The sequence below is a fragment of the Gossypium raimondii genome, chromosome 9 (genome assembly GCF_025698545.1).
Source record: "Gossypium raimondii isolate GPD5lz chromosome 9, ASM2569854v1, whole genome shotgun sequence".
NCBI lineage: Eukaryota > Viridiplantae > Streptophyta > Magnoliopsida > Malvales > Malvaceae > Gossypium > Gossypium raimondii.
In genome coordinates, this window is record NC_068573.1 from 14,782,126 (window position 1) to 14,802,689 (window position 20,564).

At 36.3% G+C, this 20,564-nt stretch overlaps 1 protein-coding gene across 1 annotated transcript; it reads left to right on the plus strand.

The window, feature by feature from the left end:
- Positions 1-17,855: 17,855 nt before the first annotated feature.
- Positions 17,856-19,892, plus strand: LOC105798502 (protein DETOXIFICATION 49). Its single transcript, XM_012628596.2, has one exon. It carries the CDS (start codon positions 17,895-17,897, stop codon positions 19,503-19,505), a length of 1,611 nt encoding a protein of 536 aa, XP_012484050.1. The 5' UTR covers positions 17,856-17,894; the 3' UTR covers positions 19,506-19,892.
- Positions 19,893-20,564: the final 672 nt, after the last annotated feature.

The window sequence follows — 20,564 nt, forward strand, 5'->3', positions numbered from 1 at the left end:
TATTCATGAATTTATACATTCTTTTGTATGTTCTTTGGTACTTATTATGGGTCCCTGGATATCAATTACATGAATGACGCTGCTACAGACTCAGATTTTCCTTTTGAGCGAGGCATGTGTTTAGAGGGATCTCATGGATTTGAAAATGACATAGATCGTAGCTTATCTCTGTACTTCTTGATGATGGTTGAACAAGAGGATAGACAGATCCTACCTCACAAGGAATCATTAGAAATTGTGAGCTTGGTGAATATTAGAATTGACCTGATTGCAAAGAAGAAGCAAGACCTTGTTGAGTCACCTCTAGGGTTCAAAGATGTTTTTGTATGATCATGCCAGGATATGCCCGGGTTAACCGCTGATAATGAAATCTACACAACAGCGCGATGGCAGAAATTTGCAGTATGAACGATGCAATTCTTTGTCGGGGCAATGCCTTTCTCGTTGGCTCAGCATAGCTTTTCCCATTTGAAGTCGAGTTTTCATCTCTTCAAGTTTTGTTGGATCTCATCCTGATGAAAGAGAAAGATCAAAAGTTTTCATTCACAGTGTCACCCCAAAAGGCTCTATGAAGGAAGTCCGATATCAAAGAAGATTCTTCGAAAGGGATAACGAGGACTTCCCTAACCCTATGAGCTCAAAAAAATCAAAAATCAAAAAGAAAAAAGAAAAAAAGAAAAAAAAGAAAAATCAAAATCAAAGTCAAAATGAAAATGAGAGAAAAAGAAAGAAGAATGAAAAAAGAGAAAAATCTAGATAAAAAATCAAAATAAAAAATGACAAAAGGAAGTAAAGGAGAGGCCAAAGCGAAAACCCTCAAAGGGCGCTTTGTGACCAAATGTGGTTTTGAGTTGAAAACCCGAAAAGGGCGACTCAAATTTTAAGCAAATGGGGCATGGCCGTCATCATCATCGAAGGTTTCTAATGGGCATTGCTTCATGTTTGAGATCATTAGTTACTTTGTCAAACGGGTAGAGGCTGCTTCATGCGTCAATGTCATCATATGCCGGTATGGAATTACGGAGAAGACGATATCATGAATGTTAGTATGATAGCTGAGGTCTGTGATCAATTCAAAATCAGATACCATAGTTTATCACTGTAATGAACTGCAAAAATGACTGAGACTTACAAGGACTGACATGAGAAATCACCATTTGGCCTCCTTGCTTGCCGAGCATCTATCGAGATTTCTACCAGAGCAACGTTGTTCTCTTTGGTTTACGGGATTGAAGTAGTATTACCTATTGAAATCCCCTTTCTCTGGGTATTAAAGTTGGAAGGATCCAATCGCGATGTGATCAGTTGGACCTAGGAAATGGGTTAAAAGCTATTCATTAGAGTCGGATGTACCAGAAACAAATGATACGAGCCTATAATAAACAGAGTCGTCCCAGAGAATTCCATGAGAGGGCTGGATGTTGGAAAAGATCCTTCCTCAACAAAAGGATTCTAGAAGGAAATGAATGCTAAGCTGGGGATGTCCCTGTGTTGTAAAGAAGACCTTTTTCAGAGGAGCACTGATCCTGAGTGAGACTGCTGATCCTATAAACACGGATCCAGTCAAGAAATATTTCATTTAAAGAAGAAGAAAGGACCAATTCCAAAAAAGAAAAAGATATGAAAAATGAAAATGAAATATGAAAAAGTAAAAATGGAGAGGCTAAGGGGAAAACCCGCAAAGGGCACCTTAGGCCAAAAGGGATTTGAGTTGAAAACCCGAAAATGGCGGCTCAAATATTGATCAAAATGGAGCATGAGGTGGTCAGAGCAGCTTGAATCTTGATCGGATTGGGGCATGTGGTGATCTTGCTATGCTTGAATCACCAAGAAAGGATAGGTGACATCTTGGGGCATCGACAAAGCACTGTAGATCTCCTAAACACATGTCAAACTCAGAATGGTCTTCAGGAAGGTTGTACAGAGAAGTTCAAGCTACGATATCTGGGGCACCCAATTCTCATATTATTTATATTGAATTTTTCGTTCTTGGAATACTTTTTTCCTTTTCCAAGATATACATTCTCAATCACTTTCTTTATTATCCTTCTTTACAATTTTTGATAATTTATTCCTTTCGAGCTATGCTCAGAGCCAATTTTATTCTTATCCATTATTATGACCCTTTTTTTTTTGCAAGTATGTTGCATTGGAATAATGATTAATGGACTAATAAAACTTTCACAAAGGAGGTTTTGCATATTACTCTAAAAAGTTTCTAAATAATATAGGAACCTGAAACAGGACTATTGTTTAGAGCTCAGCAAATTTAAAGGTTGGAAATTTGAGAAGGAAGAGTCTAAATTTGGACTTTCTCTTTGGATTTTTTTGTCAAATGCATTGATTGAACAAAATGACAAGATGACGGGTTAATGACAAAGTTTAAATAAACAAGCAAACAATAATCATCAGGCAATAGGAAGAGGTTAGATCGGAGAAGAGAGCCTTCATCTGCGCATAAGTCTTTGGTACGACACCTTGGGAATGGTGTAAGGAACTAGAACGATTTAGATAATGTATCCTTGAATGGTGATAGAAGGATTGAGGAAAAGCCGCATATTTCTACACTTGGATTACAGTGGGAGAATGATGCTACAAATTTTGTGCCCCAATGGATTAAACTTTGAGGTTTACAGTGGGGGGCAACCTGGCTAAATGTCTCTTCAGAAAAGTCAGTCAAACAACAAGGCGTTGTGGCACGTCGGTGTTAAAGCCTTAATAAACTTCGAGTAATGACAACCTAAGCGGGATCATTCTCGAAAAAATAAAATTCTGCATTTATGCAAACACCATTCACACATGTCTAGTTAGGAGCATTTGATACATTTTGATTATGCCAGCCTAATCATTAGGCATAATTAAGTTCATAAACGAATTATACAGATCATGTTCCCCAGAGAACAGATCGGTGAAATCACAAGTCTTATGTCCCTGGTCAGCAGTGGAGTAGGATGGAAATTACAGATCTTGTCTCCCTAAGCAGTAGCGGAGCAGATCGAAGACGGCAAATCTTATCTGCCCTAGGAGTAGGGAAACAAATTTAAGCCACAAGTCCTATGTCCCTGGTCAGCAGTGGAGTAGGTTAGAAATTATAGATCTTGTCTCCCTAAGCAGTAGCGGAGCAGATCGAAGAAGACGAATCTTATCTTCCCCAAGAGTAGGGAAACAGATTTAAGTCACAAGTCCTATGTCCCTAGTCAGCAGTGGAGTAGGTTGGAAATTACAAATCTTGTCTCCCTAAGCAATAGCGGAGCAGATCGAATACGGCGAATCTTATCTTCCCTCAGGAGTATGGAAACAGATTTAAGCCACAAGTCCTATGTCCCTGGTCAACAGTGGAGTAGGTTGGAAATTACAGATCTTATCTCCCTAAGCAATAGTGGAGCTAATCGAAAATGGTGAATCTTATCTCCCTGAGATTACAGCGGAGCAGATTGAAGCTAGTAATCTTATCTCCTTGAGATTACAGTGGAGCGGATTAAAATAAAGGATCTTATCTCTCTGAAGTTACAGTAGAGTAGATCGCATCAGGTCTTATCTCCCTGAGATTACAGCGGAGCAGATTGAAGCACTATCCTATCTCCTTGAAGTTATAGTGGAGTAGATTAAAATAAAGGATCTTATCTCTCTGAATTTACAGTAGAGTAGATCGCATCAGGTCTTATCTCCTTGAGGTTACAGTGGATTAGATCGAAGAATTTCAGATCTTATCTCCCTGATGTTACAGTGGAGCAGATTGAAGCCAGAGATCTTATCTCCTTGAAATTACAGCGGAGTAGATTGAAGCTAGTAATCCTATCTCCCTGAGATTACAGTGGAGCGGATTAAAATAAAGGATCTTATCTCTTTGAATTTACAGTAGAGTAGATCGCATCAGTTCTTATCTCCCTGAGATTACAGCGGAGCAGATTGAAGCACTATCCTATCTCCCTGAAGTTATAGTGAAGTAGATTAAAATAAAGGATCTTATCTCTCTGAAGTTACAGTAGAGTAGATCGCATCAGGTCTTATCTCCCTGAGGTTACAGTGGAGTAGACCGAAGAATTTCAGATCTTATCTCCCTGATGTTACAGTGGAGCAGATTGAAGCCAGAGATCTTATCTCCCTGAAATTACAGCGGAGCAGATTAAAGACACTATCCTATCTCCCTGAAGTTACAGTGGAGCGGATTAAAATAAAAGATCTTATCTCTTTGAAGTTACAGTAGAGTAGATCGCATTAGGTCTTATCTCCCTGAGGTTACAGTGGAGTAGACCGAAGAATTTCAGATCTTTGAAGTTACAGTGGAGTAGATCGCATTAGGTCTTATCTCCCTGATGTTACAGTGGAGTAGACCGAAGAATTTCAGATCTTATCTCCCTAAGCAGTAGTGGAGCAGATCGAGGATACCAATCTTATTTCCCTGAGATTACAGCGGAGCAGATAGAAGCCAGAAATCTTATTTCCCTGAAGTTGTAGTGGAGCGGATCAAAATGATGGATCTCATCCCTCTGAAGTTGCAGTAGAGCAGATCTCATCAGACTTATCTTTAAAAGTTGCGACAGAAGAAGTTGAAGCTACATGTCTTATCTCCTTGAAGTTACAGTGGAGCAGACTAAAGATAGCAAATTTCGTTCTTTTGAGAAGCTACAAGGCACAAATCCTATCTCCCTGAAGGTGTAGTGGAGTGGATTAAAACCACAGATCTTATCTCTTTGAAGTAGCAGTAAAGTAGATCGCATCAGGTCTTATCCCCCTGAAGTTGCAGAGGGGCAGACTAAAGATGGCGGATTTTACCTCCCTAAGGTCATAGTGGAGTAGATTGAAGCCACAAATCCTAGCTCCCCGACGTTGCGTTACCAATTCCTACTCCTTTGAAGATGCAGTAGGATGGAATAAGGCAACTCGAGGAAGAAGAACACTAAGGTCCAACACGACCGGGCAAATTTGGTCATTTTTAAAGTCTTTCCTCCGTTCCCGTTACACAACAATGAGCAAAGAGAGGCAGTTGTAATACCAAAATTTTTCCTGGCCCGAACCCATATAAAAACCAAATAAAATTAAAATACCATTATTGAACAGTCCAGTTTTTTACAAACATTAAGTCCAAATAATATAGCCCAATACCATAACCCAATTACAATAATAGCTTAAACCCATTACCCAAACCCAAAATACATTACATACAACCTAATACCAAACCTGAATCAGCTAGCCCGGATACCCCTAGCCCAACTAGCCTAAACCAGAAGAAAGAAACCAGAGATGAAAGCGACTTCAGTAGCCGTACCAAAGGCCACCCTCGTGGCGTGTCGAGCTACTCCCCACGCATGCAGCAACTCCACGCGCCTCCAGCTGGCCTCCGTACACGCCACGTCTATCACCGTACGGCCTCACACCAGCAACAACTTGCAGCAAATGCAACAAGAAAAAACGAACAGATTGTGAGTTTAGGGTGAAGTGAAGATTTACCTTTAGGGTGACCGTCGCATCCCTGTCCGCTTCATCACGATCGGAGTTTGGACGGGGATTGTGAGTTTCGAGCGGTGGAAGAAGCTAGGGCAAAACCCTAGCAGAGAAAAGGGCAGCATTTTTTTCTACAAGACATACTTTTTTTATTTTTTTTAGAAATATTTTGTTTAAATAATAACGCAGTACGACGCCATTTTGAGACAATGGCACCAGTGCCAAAACGACGCTGTTTGGTCCCTTGACCCGCGCGGTGACCCAACCCGGGGGGAGGATCCGCGCGTTTCATTTCAATGGCCTATTTGCGTTACTGGTCCCTCTGTTTTAATTTCTATTTCTAATTCAGTTTTCTTTATTTGTTAATTTTACCCATTGGGTTTTGGATTCTGCTCACTTTAGTCCTTATCATGACGCGGTGTTTTGGGGGAAGGGAATATTTCCCATTTGGTCCTCATATTATTCGCACGTCACGATTTTTCCCTCCATTTTGATTTATTTTCATTTTTCTCCTTCCGATACTGTTTTGATTTTAATTTAATCCTTTACTTTGTTTGAGTTTATCTGTTTCATATTTTATTTGATTATTTGCCATTCCATTGTTCTTGATGCATTTAATTTCAATCTCTTTTTTGTTTACACCCCATGTTTTATTGCAATTTCAATTAGATCCTTACCTCGATTTAAACCATTTTAATACATGTCATAATTTCTTCATTTTTCCATTATTTCATCTATTCATTTTAAACTTTTATATAATACGTGTTTTAATATATATATATATACTATTTTACTACATACTATTTTATTTTAAAATTACTTTGCATATAGTTCTATTTCAAGTTGTTTCATGTAATAATTACTTTAAAATCATTCTATACTATTTACTTCAAATCAACTTATATTAGTTATTTAAAACTCATTTTCATATAATATTTACTTATTTATTTATTTTTTACACCTATTTAAATCATTTCTCACATCTTATTTTAGACTCTATTTCAATATATCTTTATATTCATTGTAACTCTATGTATATATTATTATACTATTATGTGTATTTAATTTTCTATTTTATATATGCTATTTACTTCTTAAGTTGTTTTCAAATTTGTATGTTTTATTTATGTTTATGTAAATCGCTTGATTTTAATTAGTTTCCTTATTAGCTAATGTTGATATTTGCATAAAGAATGGTTGAAATTATTGTCACTATGCTTGTTCATGTTATTGGATTATTTGCCACTTATTAGTATACATCGTGACTTACGAATTATTATTTTGCATCATCCATTATCAATCCATCACATTTTATTCGTTTAAAAGGTTACATCAAATATCGTTTAAATATCAAAACCAATTTATTCAAAAAAACTTTCAAGATATACGCAAAGTTCGGTATTTGGAATCTTCGAAAGAATTGAGCCCTAACGTATTGGGTTCTAATTTTCCTCGGCGAACCTAAATAATCGAGATTATTCTTTAATCAAAACACATAAATTAAAAATCATTCTCGAAAATTCGATATGTCGTGTCCTAATGTATTGGATGTGACATGTCGTTTTCTCGAAATGAAAATTTTAAAAAATATATAAGGACTATATTCAATGCTAGGAATTTTGAGAAGTTGTGCCCTAACGTATTGGGTTTCAATTTTTCATCTGACTTAAAGCAATTGAATATCTCCTTTAACTTTACCGCAAGAGTTTTAAAAATCAAAAGACAAGCTTATTCTCGAGGACTAAAAATGTCGTGTCCTAATGTATTGGGCATGACATTTTATTACTCTGAGACAAGAAGGTCTTTAGCATTCACCTCAATTTATCCAAACGTCTTTTATGAAATTAACATTAATAAGAAAGGAAGGATCGTATTTTAAAATCTTTTCAAATTCTCGACACTAAGATATTAAACAATCAATTCGGTACCAATTTTGGGCGTTACGAGGGTGCTAACCCTTCCTTGTGGATAACCGGCTCCCGAACCTATTTTTTCAAAATTCGTAGACCTAAAATCATTTTCAAGGTGATCCAGTCAGACCTCAATAAAGGATCGGTGGCGACTCCGATTTTCATTTTCAAAGTCGACTCCTATTTTTCAAAAATATAAAAATGGTTTCGACAATATACATTTTATGTATATGTTAAATGTTAGTGACAGTGTTTTTCTAAGAATGCAAATATGCAGGGATTGTGCACGGATAATTGATAAGTGATATGTGTTTGACTTTGGATATTCTGGCATTGTGATCTTGAAACCGTTGGATATAGTTAGGATGTGATAGGATTGTGAGTACTTCACTTTTGGGACATGTTTGACTCTATGAGTCTATGTTTGGTGTGTTGGAGATCCATGTATCTGATGAGTGATGATAGAGCTCACTTTTTATGTTTCATAACTTAAGTGCCAAATTATCTTAAAATGTATATATGTGTAACGTGATGTATACCTAAATGAGTATGTGACCATTATGCAATTTATCTATAAAGATGTTTTGAATATTGTGATATATGCTTGAATGTTAGGTGATTATATTTGTAATAGGATATATGCTTCAAAGTGAATATGTTTACCATGTAAAAGAACTAATAATAATGCACGAGTAAGTATATTATGACACTAAAGTTGGAACTATTAAGGTTATGTTATATAGTTGTTTCATTAATGCTTGATGAATTGTTTGCATGGTAGTTGTTCTAGGCATTCATTGAGCTTGTTAAGCTCACCCACTCCCTTCTTTAACCATCGCAGATTAGTTGTGTGTCGGTGTGAGCGGTGTGGTTCCGAGAGGTGATCCAAGCAAGACTTTTGCATTATTTCATAGGTGTTCTATATATATTTATGTTTTAAGGAAAAAGGTAATGTGGTAGACTTGTTTATAGCCATGTTAACTTCTAGACATTTTGCCAGTTTTTGGTTCGGTTTATCAGGATTACATGTTATTATTATGCTTGAGTTCATGAACATGAGGATGAATTGACGTTACCTACTCGAACACTATTTTGTGATATTGAACTGCTAATTAGGCTATTGAATAATTATTTGTCGAAGTAATTGATGTAAGATGTTTAGGAACTAAATTGGAATGGATTAATTGCTCGTATATGCTGCGTTTTTGAGGTCTGGGGTACAGGTATCGATAATTGGGTTTTAAAATTGATACCTTTGTGTTTTGAAACTTGCAGGATGTTAGAATTGAGATTGGGTATTGATACCTTTGCTTAAGTATTGATACTCGGGGCTAAAATATCGATATATCATGACAGGTACCAATAAATTTTGAGACATTGGATTTTTAATTAAGAAACAGAATGCAAGTTTCGTATCGTTTTTCTAGGTGGTATCGATACCACTTAAAAAAATTGATACCTTAATGTCAGTATCGATACCTACGTGATAGTTTTAAGTTTTTGTTAAATGGACCTTATGTATGTTTAACTATTATAAGACTATTTGATGTACTATTAGGATGTAACATTGATAACTAACAAGTATAATTGACTTAAAACCTATACGAATACTAAGATGGACGATGCTTCGTTTAGATTGAACTTTTACTTGTTGTATATAACTTAAGATGGTGGTGTGGCATCCCATATTCGGGCTTGGCGACCAGGCCAAGTATGGGTGTTACAGTGAGGTAGTGGTGCGATTGGCTATGAATGGAGGAGATGTGGAAGAATTAAGGAAAAAAGCTTTGTTGAAAATGTGAAATGGAAGAAAAATGAAGAGGAAAGGAAGGAGAAAGGAGGAGCAAAAGAAGAGGGTGGCAAAAATGGAGAGGAAGGAAAAAAATGAACATCAAAAGGTGTAATTCACCTTGTCCAAGTTCAATGTATATCACACAAGGTAAAGGTGAAGAAAATAGGCATGTTGAGGGGACAAAAGAGAAAAAAAGGGGATCATGGGAATGAAAATGGGGGTTTAAGAGGGAAAGTTGACTAGGATTGGACGATTATGGAAGTTCTTTCTTATGCAAAAGTTTCCAAAAAAAGTAAATAAAATATAGAGAGTGTGGAAACTTGAACCTAGAACCCTTAAGAATTTATTTAAGCTCCTAACCACTAAGCCAACTTACTTTCTTGTTCACAAACTACAACATTTATTTTAAAAACATGATGTGACATTTGCTAAGGTTTGAAGCAAAATTGCACCTATAGAAAATAATGTGAGGGAAGGGATTCGAACACAGGTCATTAAGGATAGCTCCACCACTACTCAATCACTATACTTGATACTTATTTATTATCAAATGAGCAAAAGATCATTTAAAAAAAATTCAGGCTTGACCGCTCCCAGTTCATTAACTCAATTTCTACTAACCTAATTTTTGGGATGTAACAAACACGACCGTGTGGCACATGGTACACAGTCTTAGTCTGTTACACAGTCCAAGGGCATGGTAGTGTGACTCTCTTTCACATAGTTTAAGTTTGTTACATGGCCTGGCGACACGGTTGTGTTAATCTAACACACACGGTCACAGCCTGTCACACGGCCTGGTTACACGGCCGTGTGACCCTTATTTTCCAAAATTTTCTTATTTTCCAAAATTTTTATACTTTTCATTTAGTTTACAATTAAGTCCTTACATGTTCCCAGTTTTATTTAAAAGCTTTTGTAAGTCTGTTTGAGATCTAATTTGATTACAATTGACGTGAAACAAAATTATCCGTGATGTTGTAGTAAATATTTAAATTTAAACTATGCTTTCAACTATTTTATGTTTTGTGATCGATTATGGCAACTTGTAGCGCAAGTCCGACGACTAGACCAAGTTAGCAAATTTGTCAATTGAGTTATATTCCTATGTCAATAATGTAGACCAAAGTGATTAAGAACTACCTCAATTATGGTGACCTAAGGTAATTAGGTATATTCCTATCCTAATTACGAATCACAAATTGATCCTTCTAATTAAGACCAAAAATGAAAAGTCCTCTTCTAATTTCTTTAGGTTTTGTCAAACTAATGATTGGCCAGACTATTATCAAAGAAGAACAAGAATGACTAAATGATTTAAACACTATTAACAATAAAAAGAGATGGAAATAGATAACTTTCAATTAACTAACCTTGAAATCCATTGTATATCTAGAAAAGAGATTTACTTCATGGAGAATTTGAGAAACTTTGTCTTCTTGTTGAAACCTGTCAATTCTTGATACGCGAAAGCTTAGGTGGTTTATCCTTTTTTTTCCTCCTCCATTTCACTTTTTGGTTTCTTTTTTTCCCTTTTATAACTCCTAAAAATCATAACTTTTATTCCAACCATGGGCGAATCCAGAAAGGCTGGCAAGGGTCTTGATCCCCCTAAAATTTGTAAAATTTCTTTTTAGGCCCTTTTGAGTTTTGAAAATTTTGGTTTTCATATTATAATTAGTATTTAAAAACGTGAAAATTTTGTGTTTGACCCCTCGAAGTTTTTGAGAGTTTTTTTTTTAATTTGTTTTATTTTATAGGATTTATAATTTTTAATGTTAAATCTAGTAACATTTTTAGTTTAATTTGGTAAACTAATACAAGGTAGTATTCTAAATATTAATTTGATAAAATAAAGTTTAATAATTGCAATATTTAAGTATAAATAGCATTTAAATATTAATTAGGTTAAAATAAACTTAAATAATTGTAATATTTAATACAAATTGAACATTTAACGTACTTTTTTTTACTTAATTTTGGTGATACAAATTATCTCAAATTTATAAATACCTTATCAAAAGTAGACCTGTGGGCCAAGCTTTCTTTGAACATATATATTTTAAGAATATTTTTCCCCCTTATCAACAATTTTGGCTTTACCCCTGGCTCCAACGGTACCATTCCGTTGGAGTGGAAAGTTATTTGTTTGCTTTCGCTAGGGCGAAGATATTTTCCGTCGGAACAAAAATATGCTTATGTTAAGCTATTCTTTCCCATACTTTGCCAAACCTACATTGGATAAGAACACATAAAAAATTAACCTGATTTAACACTACAAATATATAATTTTTTTTGAATACCAATTGATGCTATTATTAATGAGAGAAACAATTATTTCGATTACATGCCTTAAATAAATGATCCTACAGCTTTCTTTCTTCTTTTGGGCATCAAAACAGTGCTTTGAAACTCACAAAGCAATAAATAAAAGTAAAGTAAATCGATCAGAACAAGTAAACTTGGGAAAATGAAACGAACAGACTAAAAACTTGAAAAAGAAAAAACTTAGGCTTAGAATCCCATTCTTCTCTAGCTTTTGAAACTGAATCTATTGTGCATCAGCCATTCAAGAGACCGATTATCTCCCAAAAATCAAACCTTTCAAGCCTCAATCTCTGTGAAAACCACGAGTTCATCGGACAGACTAATAGTCACAAAGTCCGGACTCAAACTTTTCCATCTATCTACCATCATCGTCATTTCTCCTATTGTAATTCACCAGTCCTTCCACCACATGTGGAACCTCCTCCATCCAGTATTGGGGGCTTTCATATCTTCGCCCTTCTAGTGCCATCCCATGTGTTGCTTTGTTGGCTTCCCTTGGTACGTATTTGAAACACAGTTTTCTAAAATTTAGGATTCTCCCATTGATTTCTTAAATCAGACTGCGAATGCTTGATTTATCTTCTTCTGCAGTGTTTAGTTTGTGTATTATGGTTAACGCATCTCCCTCAACACATATATCCTGGAATCCCATTTCCTCTGCCATAGTAACAGCCTGCAAACACGCCCTCGCCTCGGCCATAACCGCATCTGAAATATTCTCCCATGGGTAAGTACATGATGCCATCACCAAGCCTTCCTTATTTCGCGCAATGATTCCAGAAAATGATATTCTAGAGTGTTGATTAAACGAAGTATCAAAATTAATTTTTATAGAATCATTAATAGTTGGTTTCCATACATAACTGTTAGACTCATACACATTCTTCAAAATCTCTCCCATAAGCGTTATTTCTAAACAATATGCATTGATAAATCCCACAATTTCATTTACTTGCACTCTTACTCCTTAATGGTATAGCCTGTTGCGATTGTACCAAATAGCCCACTAGGCAATAGTTTTCATTTTGCGTGCTTCTTTACTATGAGTGTCAAACTCTATTGCTAACCACTTTTTCCAATTGGATTCTCTATTGCATGTTGAATTTACCACCGTAATACCTATTGCGTAAAGGTACAATCCCTAAAAAGATGGCTTACTGTTTCCTCTTTTGCTCGACATACCAGACAAAGCGTATTTTCCACCAGTTTACGGGCTCGTAGATTATGTAGAGTGGGTATGAATTCATTAGCAACCCTCCACATGTGTATTTGGATTTTGCTCCCCAGATACTTCGCCAGGTATACAAAGGGTAAGAACCTAATCCTGAACTCATGAACTCCCCTTTTGGAAAATATTTTGCTTTCATGACGTACGCAAATAAATAGTTAGGTTGCGTAATAATTTTCCACCCCTGTTTCGCTAGTAGGGCCATATTAAATGTTGATAGCTCTTTAAAACACAACCCTCCCTTTTGTTTGGGGATACACATATCACTCCACTTGCACCAATGTATGCCTTTATTTGTTTTGGAGTTACGCCACCAAAACTTGCACATTATGTTCTTGAGTTCTCAGTAAAATAAAATCGGTAGCTTAAAACATTGCATTGCATAGATCATTATTGCTTGTAAAATGGACTTTAAAAATACCTCTTTACCCCCAGTCGATAAGAAGCGCACACTCCAGTTATTCATCAGTTTAACAAAGCGTTCTTTACTATCAACAAAAGCATGCTCTTTCCAACGTCCAACTATAGTTGGCAAGCCCAAATACCTTTCTGGATTATTAAAGATCCGTACCCCTAAAATTCTTCCCACTTGTTCTTGCATTTCTAACTCGACATTACCATTGAAATAGATTAGGGACTTGTCAAAATTAATCAATTTTCCCAACACCTTTTCATAGTCTTTGATCACACTCTTCATATTATTTGCTGCTTCAATCGATGCCTCTCCAAACAACATACTATCATCAACAAAAAATAAATGCAACACTGAAATATTACCTCTTCCCACCCTTGTCCCAAAGAGCCTTCCCTCCTTTCTAGCTAGTTCAATAAACCGTGAGAATCCTTCAGGACAAATTAGAAACAAATACGGGCTCAGTGGATCTCCTTGTCTCAACCCTCTTTGAGGCTGAAATCCTTCTCCATGTGTTCCATTAATCACCACTGTATATAGTACACTAGTGATACACTACATTATAAGTGAGATCCAGTCCTCACAAGAAACCCATCCTGCGCATCATTTTTTTCTAAAAGACACCATTCAATCTTGTCATACGCTTTACTCATATAAAGTTTTAAAGCAAAGCCTTTATTCGATATCCATATTCTTTTCTTGAATGAATGCGGAATTTCATATGCCACGAAAATATTGTCGGTGATTTGCCTTCTTGGTACGAACGCCCCTTGGGAATCATCAATATAGCAGTTAAGAACCTTGCGAAATCTGTTAACAAACACTTTCGAAATAATTTTATAGATCACGTTGCAAAGACTAATAGGTTGAAACTGACTCATTGACTTCGGCAAATTCACCTTAGGAATAAGACTGATTTAGCGCATTGACCATTTAGCGCATCCAAACAGTACCTAGTAACTTCATCCCCTACAACATGCCAATATTTTTTATAAAATATTACAGGAAAGCTGTCATTACCTGATGCCTTAAGAGGGGATATGGTTTTCATTGCCGCAACAACCTCTTCTGCTTTAAATTCCACCATTAGTTCCATGTTAAGTTCTTCCGTAATGCATGGTGAAATTGACAAGAGTAACCTATCATAGTTGCCAACCTCTTTAGACGAAAACAAGTCTTTAAAATAACCTGCAGCAATTTTAGATATCTTATCAAAATCAGTAACCATATTCCCAGATTCACTTTCCACCCCTTAATCATATTCTTTTTCTTATGAAATGAAGCACTTCTATGAAAAAATGTCATATTTTTGTCCCCCATTCGAAGCCAATTTATTCTCGCCCTTTGTTGTCAAAATATCTCCTCCTTATCAACTTCAAAATTCAGCTCTAAATTGATCTCTATAATCTCCTCAAAAATCACATCACTAATCTTGCTAGCACTCAATTCAAACAGTCTAGTGTTTAATTCTACTGTTCGGCGTTCCCTTAATTTTTTCTCTTTTTTTTCCCAATTGTTCAAACTCACTCCCAGCTCCTTCAGTTTCACCAATATATCCTATTTATTTGAATTCCACTCATGTTTAATTCACTCCTCAAAACCTGTATTCAGTATCCAATTAATGTTGAAGCGAAATTGCCACTGTCTCTCCCCAGCTCGCAATCTCCCATCCCCATTTGCATCCACAACCACCGGATAATGATTCAAGAAACTGTGTTGTAAGTGGCTCACCACATATCCTGGAAAAAGATCCCACCACTCTAGATTTGCAACTCCTTTGTCCAATTTTTCCCTGATATTATTTTCGACCAATCGACCCCTCTCCCATATGTATCATTGTCCAGAAAAACCCAAATCATTCATCTCACAGTCTTTTAATGCTTCCCTATACACAATCATCTGTCTTTCCTCATGAATTCTACCCCATTTTTTTTAAAAGAAAACAATATTTCATTAAAATCTCTCATGATCAACCATGGCTTATTATTCCCACGCTTCAAATACCTTATAATTCCCATGATTCCTTTGTGTCATGCTCCTTAGGTGCTCCATAAAAGCCCGTGAATCTCCATGTTACCATCTCATTTCCTTCATCCACCTCCACATCAATGTGAGACTTTGAAAAGCTTTTTAAAGATAAATTCAGCCCCTCCCTCCATCCTAATGATAAACCCCCTCTCTTTCCTTCCACGTCAACATCAATTCCATTCACAAACCCACACCACCTTCTTATTGTCTCCATCTGTTTGCTATTAACCTTTGTTTCCATAATAAACAAAATTTGAGGTCGAATGTGTCTCAACTTGTTTTTGAGACGTATGACTTTCCATGGTTGCCCAAACCACGAACATTTAAACTGAGGAATTTCATTGTGCTTGGTCGACCAACTTATTAGTGGCCGCTGATATTTCATTTTCCAATCCCAACTCCAATGATCCTCTACTGTTACCTGAACCACCCACTTCAAAATTGAACATCTGCCTCTTCTTCCCATCAACAAATTTCACAGGCATATCTTCCAATTCTACTCCGCCTCCCCTTTCCTAAATTTGCCCCAACCTTTCATTAGCCCTCATATACATGGGTTTTCTTGTCTGTCAAACAAAGCATCCCACCGATCCCATTCCTCCTCTATATTCACTGTTATTTCTTACATCCGCACCAAAACTCATTTCCCTTCTTTCTCCATCGATTTCCATAGTGACCACGTGTCAGTTTCTGATTCTTCCCGCAGCCATTTACTCACCAACTGTCCTCCCCTCCTTGGCGCATCCCTCAATGACAAATCCCAGCCAAAATCCACTTGCTGATTCCCTAATGTTAATCGAACTTGACAGAAGCTTTCGCCATGACCGAGCTGACCACATAAAAAACAAAACAATGACAATTTTTCATATTGAAACGACGCATATATGAATTTATTTTGTCCAATACCAATTTGTTTCTTCCTTTTAAGCGGGATTCGAATATCAATTATAACTCTAATTTGCATAAATTTGCTTACCTCTCTCATCAGCAACGGTGCATCATACTCCAAAAATTTTCCAATAAAATCCCCGAACTGTCGTGCCATCCCCTCCATTATGAAACCAATTGGTAAATTGTGAATCTGCACCCAAAAAGTCGTAACCCAAAGAGGAACTGTATTTGGTTCCTCACCCCTTATTAGTCTATGGAACACAATAAGATGTCGGTTAAAAAACCATGGTATACCATCTGTAACTCGCTTCAAATCAATCTCGCTATAAAATCTTAACAAAATACGCTTATTCTCCATCTCCGTGATAGTCACCCCTCTCAGTGGATGCCACAAATCAGCCAGAGTATTTTTTTTTAGGGATTGAAAATTCACAATGGTATCCGTGAGAACTCGCCCTACTTGGCACAATTCGTATATTTGCTCGACGGAGGTATCATCCCCTATCATCACCATGGGATCTTCCTCATCATCCATAATGTTGAGATTGGCTAAATCTTCATCCACCATTTGATGCTAGCCATATCGTACCCACAATCCTAGAAATCAATAGCCCCTTCAAACGAAAGCAAACCCTAATAGAACCCTAAAAGCGAAACTCGTACTACAAGGCAGACAGAGAAAACCCTAACTCGTGCTACTAGGCAGACTGTGAAGACAACACTACAAATATATAATTAACTTAAAACATCAATGAAATAAAATTCCTAAAATCTAACTAAATTAAATTATAAAATAAACTAAAAATCTTACTAAAATAAGCAACAAATAATTCTAAAATATTAGAGCTATTAATATTATATAAAATTATTTTATTAAAAAATTTATTAAATAAAAATATTTATGTACATCGCAAGAGACAAAAAAAAAAAAAACCCTATTAATAATAAAATGGTGCTCAGAAGCACTTGACCAAATACAAATTCAGTTAAGCAATTACAAATTTTTATTCTTCAGGTATTAATATATAAAAGCAATATAATTGGAAAAAAAAAACCATGAAGTACAGCTCTGCAGTTTCCATATTCAGTAGCAGGGCAAGGCATATACTTGGAAATTCAACAAGAAATTATCCCATTACACTCTCAAGCCCTCCACCTGTTATTTATTTTATTTGATAATTGGTGTTATTGTTGGAGAAGAATAAGAGGGTAATCGACGACAAAAGCTTCTTTGGACTGATCAAGAAACAGTGGTGTTAAGGTAGACAAATAAAGTGGCGCAATCGAAAAGATCTCCATTCACAGCGGACAATTTAAGGTAGGCAGGAAAGGCTTTACATTAATCTTCCTTCAAAAAATATGATAATTGTAAAAACTCCCTTAGGTTCCCCGACAAATATTGATGGTCCTTTTTGTACATTGCAAAAAGCGTCATCTTTGAAACTCCAATCTCCTATTTTGTCCTTGTTCTCACCTTGTAATTATGTGCACTCCTTAGTTTATGCAAAACCCCTAATTATATTGAAATATTCTGTTGATCATTAATCTCTTAGGGAAGTAAAATTTTATTCTTTGGGGGCCGGTCCAATATTAGGAGCTTATTTTTGGAGTAATAAATAATCTTTATTTGCTTTTTAAAATCATTTTTGGAGTAAAAAATAATACTTTAAACAGATAAATTTTCAAAATAAAAATGTTTTTACTAACTGTGAAGTTGAAAAAGCAAACGTTGAAATTCTGACAAGAGCCGTTCCCCACCACCCAAAGCCCACTATAAAACCTGCTCTATTCCCCCTTGTAAAACTCCCCCCAGTACTCTCTCTTCTCACGCTTTCTGTTTCAGTTCAGAAATACATAAAAATGTGCCAGTTTACGTCCTCCCATTGCTCCTGCAAATGTAATTCAAACGTTCTTTACCTTTGGGAAGGGTCCAACACTTACGAACCGTTGATCCTCAGAAGCCCAGCACCAAAACAAGAAGAAAACTGCAGCTTAACCATCCCTCTTCTTGTCAAGGAAGCCATTTCCATTGCAAAGATAGCTCTTCCTATGATATTAACAGGGCTCATGTTATACTCCCGTTCATTGATTTCCATGCTGTTTCTTGGCCGCCTCGGTGAGCTTGCTTTGGCAGGAGGTTCACTTGCCATTGGGTTTGCTAATATCACCGGTTACTCTGTTCTTTCTGGTCTTGCCGTAGGAATGGAATCCATTTGTGGACAAGCCTTTGGTGCCAGAAAGTATACCCTTCTCGGAACCACGTTGCAAAGAACGGTGCTTCTGCTTTTAATTTCTTCTTTGCCCATTTCTCTTCTATGGATGAACATGAGGAGAATACTCATACTTTGTGGACAAGATGAAACTATAGCCAAAGAAGCACAATTATATCTTATTTACTCGGTTCCTGACCTCTTGGCTCAGTCTCTTTTGCACCCGCTAAGAATCTATCTTAGAACCCAATCCATAACTTTACCTTTGACATGTTGCGCTATGCTATCCATTCTTCTACACCTACCAATTAATTATTTTCTTGTATCTCACCTTAGATTAGGAACCCGGGGAATTGCTCTTAGCGGGGTATGGACTAACTTCAATCTTGTAGGCTCATTGATAATCTATATTCTCTACTTTGGAGTCCATAAAAAGACGTGGGGAGGATTTTCAATGCAGTGCTTTAAAGAATGGAAATCTCTATTGAATTTGGCCATTCCAAGTTGCATTTCAGTCTGCCTTGAATGGTGGTGGTACGAGATCATGATTCTTCTATGCGGGTTGCTGTTAAACCCCAGAGCTGCTGTGGCTTCAATGGGTATTTTGATTCAAACAACAGCGTTAATCTACATATTTCCGTCTTGTCTAAGTTTCAGTGTATCAACCAGAGTAGCAAATGAGCTCGGAGCAAACCAGCCCAAGAAGGCGAAGCTCGCCGCCGTTGTTGGCCTTTACTGTGGCTTCATGCTGGGCTTTTCAGCACTTTTTTTCGCTGTAATGGTTGGGAACTTTTGGGCTACCATGTTTACGGATGATAAAGAGATCATAACATTAACTTCTGTTGCTTTGCCTATAATCGGATTATGTGAACTTGGGAACTGCCCACAAACTACTGGGTGTGGAGTGCTGAGGGGTACCGCCAGGCCGAAACAGGGAGCGAACATTAACCTCTGTTGCTTTTACCTTGTCGGTATGCCAGTGGCTGTATGGTTAGCGTTTTTCGCAGGATTCGATTTTAAGGGATTGTGGCTTGGAATGTTGGCAGCCCAAGGCTCATGTATGGTGACCATGATGCTGGTTTTGATTAGAACAGACTGGGACTTTGAGGCTGAAAGAGCCAAGGAGCTGACCGGAGCCGAAGTGGTGGTTGTTGATGACAGCAAAGATGTTGAGCAAGAGAAGCCACGCAATGGCAAAGCAGAAAACAAGGAGGGTTCGTTTTCTTTATTAGGCGATTTAGATCATCATAGCCTCGTTTAATTAATCATTTTTTATTGTATTTGTAGTTTTGTCTAACCTGTTACCTGTACAGCTTAAGGCAAGCGTAGGGAGAAACGAGGGGAGTTTTTTCTCGCTTAAAAGGGTTTAAAGCTGTCTTTTAGAGTTTGCGACTTCCATTGAAATTCAAACGTAAACAATAAAATTCCCTTGAAAAGAAAAAGAGAAATTGAATCTCATGGGAAGTAGCAAAAATGTCGCTAAAAATCTATTGTCACCCACCATTCTCTGTATTGTACCCTGTTTTCAGAGTTGTACACAACTAGTAGCGATTTTAATCAAAATGTAACTTGGTGTTGCGTTATTTGATTCTTTGACTATGGACCCAGTTGTCCATTCTATGTTCAACAATCACGAGTGAAGAGTTAATATGTGCTTAGTTTTTTTAAGTCTTGAATGAGTTCACTTGAATCCAAAAATGAAGGTAAAATACAAATATGTATGGTTTTATTATTTATTTATAGTTAAATTCTACTATTAGTCCATGTACTTTGTGAACGTTGTGAATTTAGTCTTTATACTTTAAATTGATAAATTTTAGTCCTTATGTTCTTCGAATTGATCAATTTTAGTTCATGTACTTTCTGAATCGGTCAATTTTAGTTCTTTCCCAAACGATATGATTAAATTTGTTGAGTTAAATTCAATTACTAGTAATGTAGTATGTGTATAGTTATATGTTTAGTTCATATTCTCTAATTAGATCATTCCAAGTCCCTATACTTTTCAATTTTTAAAATTTTAATCTTGACACAAATGACAATATTCATTAACTGAATGTTTAGAGAATAATACGTGGAAATAACAAGTGGACATGGCATTACATATATAATAACATGTTTGTCGCATCAGATTTTAACAATCGCAGAACTTAACTGAATGAATTCAACCTACCATTCAGCGAGAATTGAAATTTTAAAATTTGAAAAATATAGGACAAAAATTGACAAAATTAAAGTACATGGACTGAATCACAATTTTCATAAAATACAAGGGCTAATAACATAATTTAACCTTTATTTAAAGATTATATTTATCAAA

What these genes read in the sequence shown, in the direction of transcription:
- LOC105798502 (XM_012628596.2), top strand. Translation starts at nt 17,895, where the DNA reads ATGTGCCAGTTTACGTCCTCCCATTGCTCCTGCAAATGTAATTCAAAC.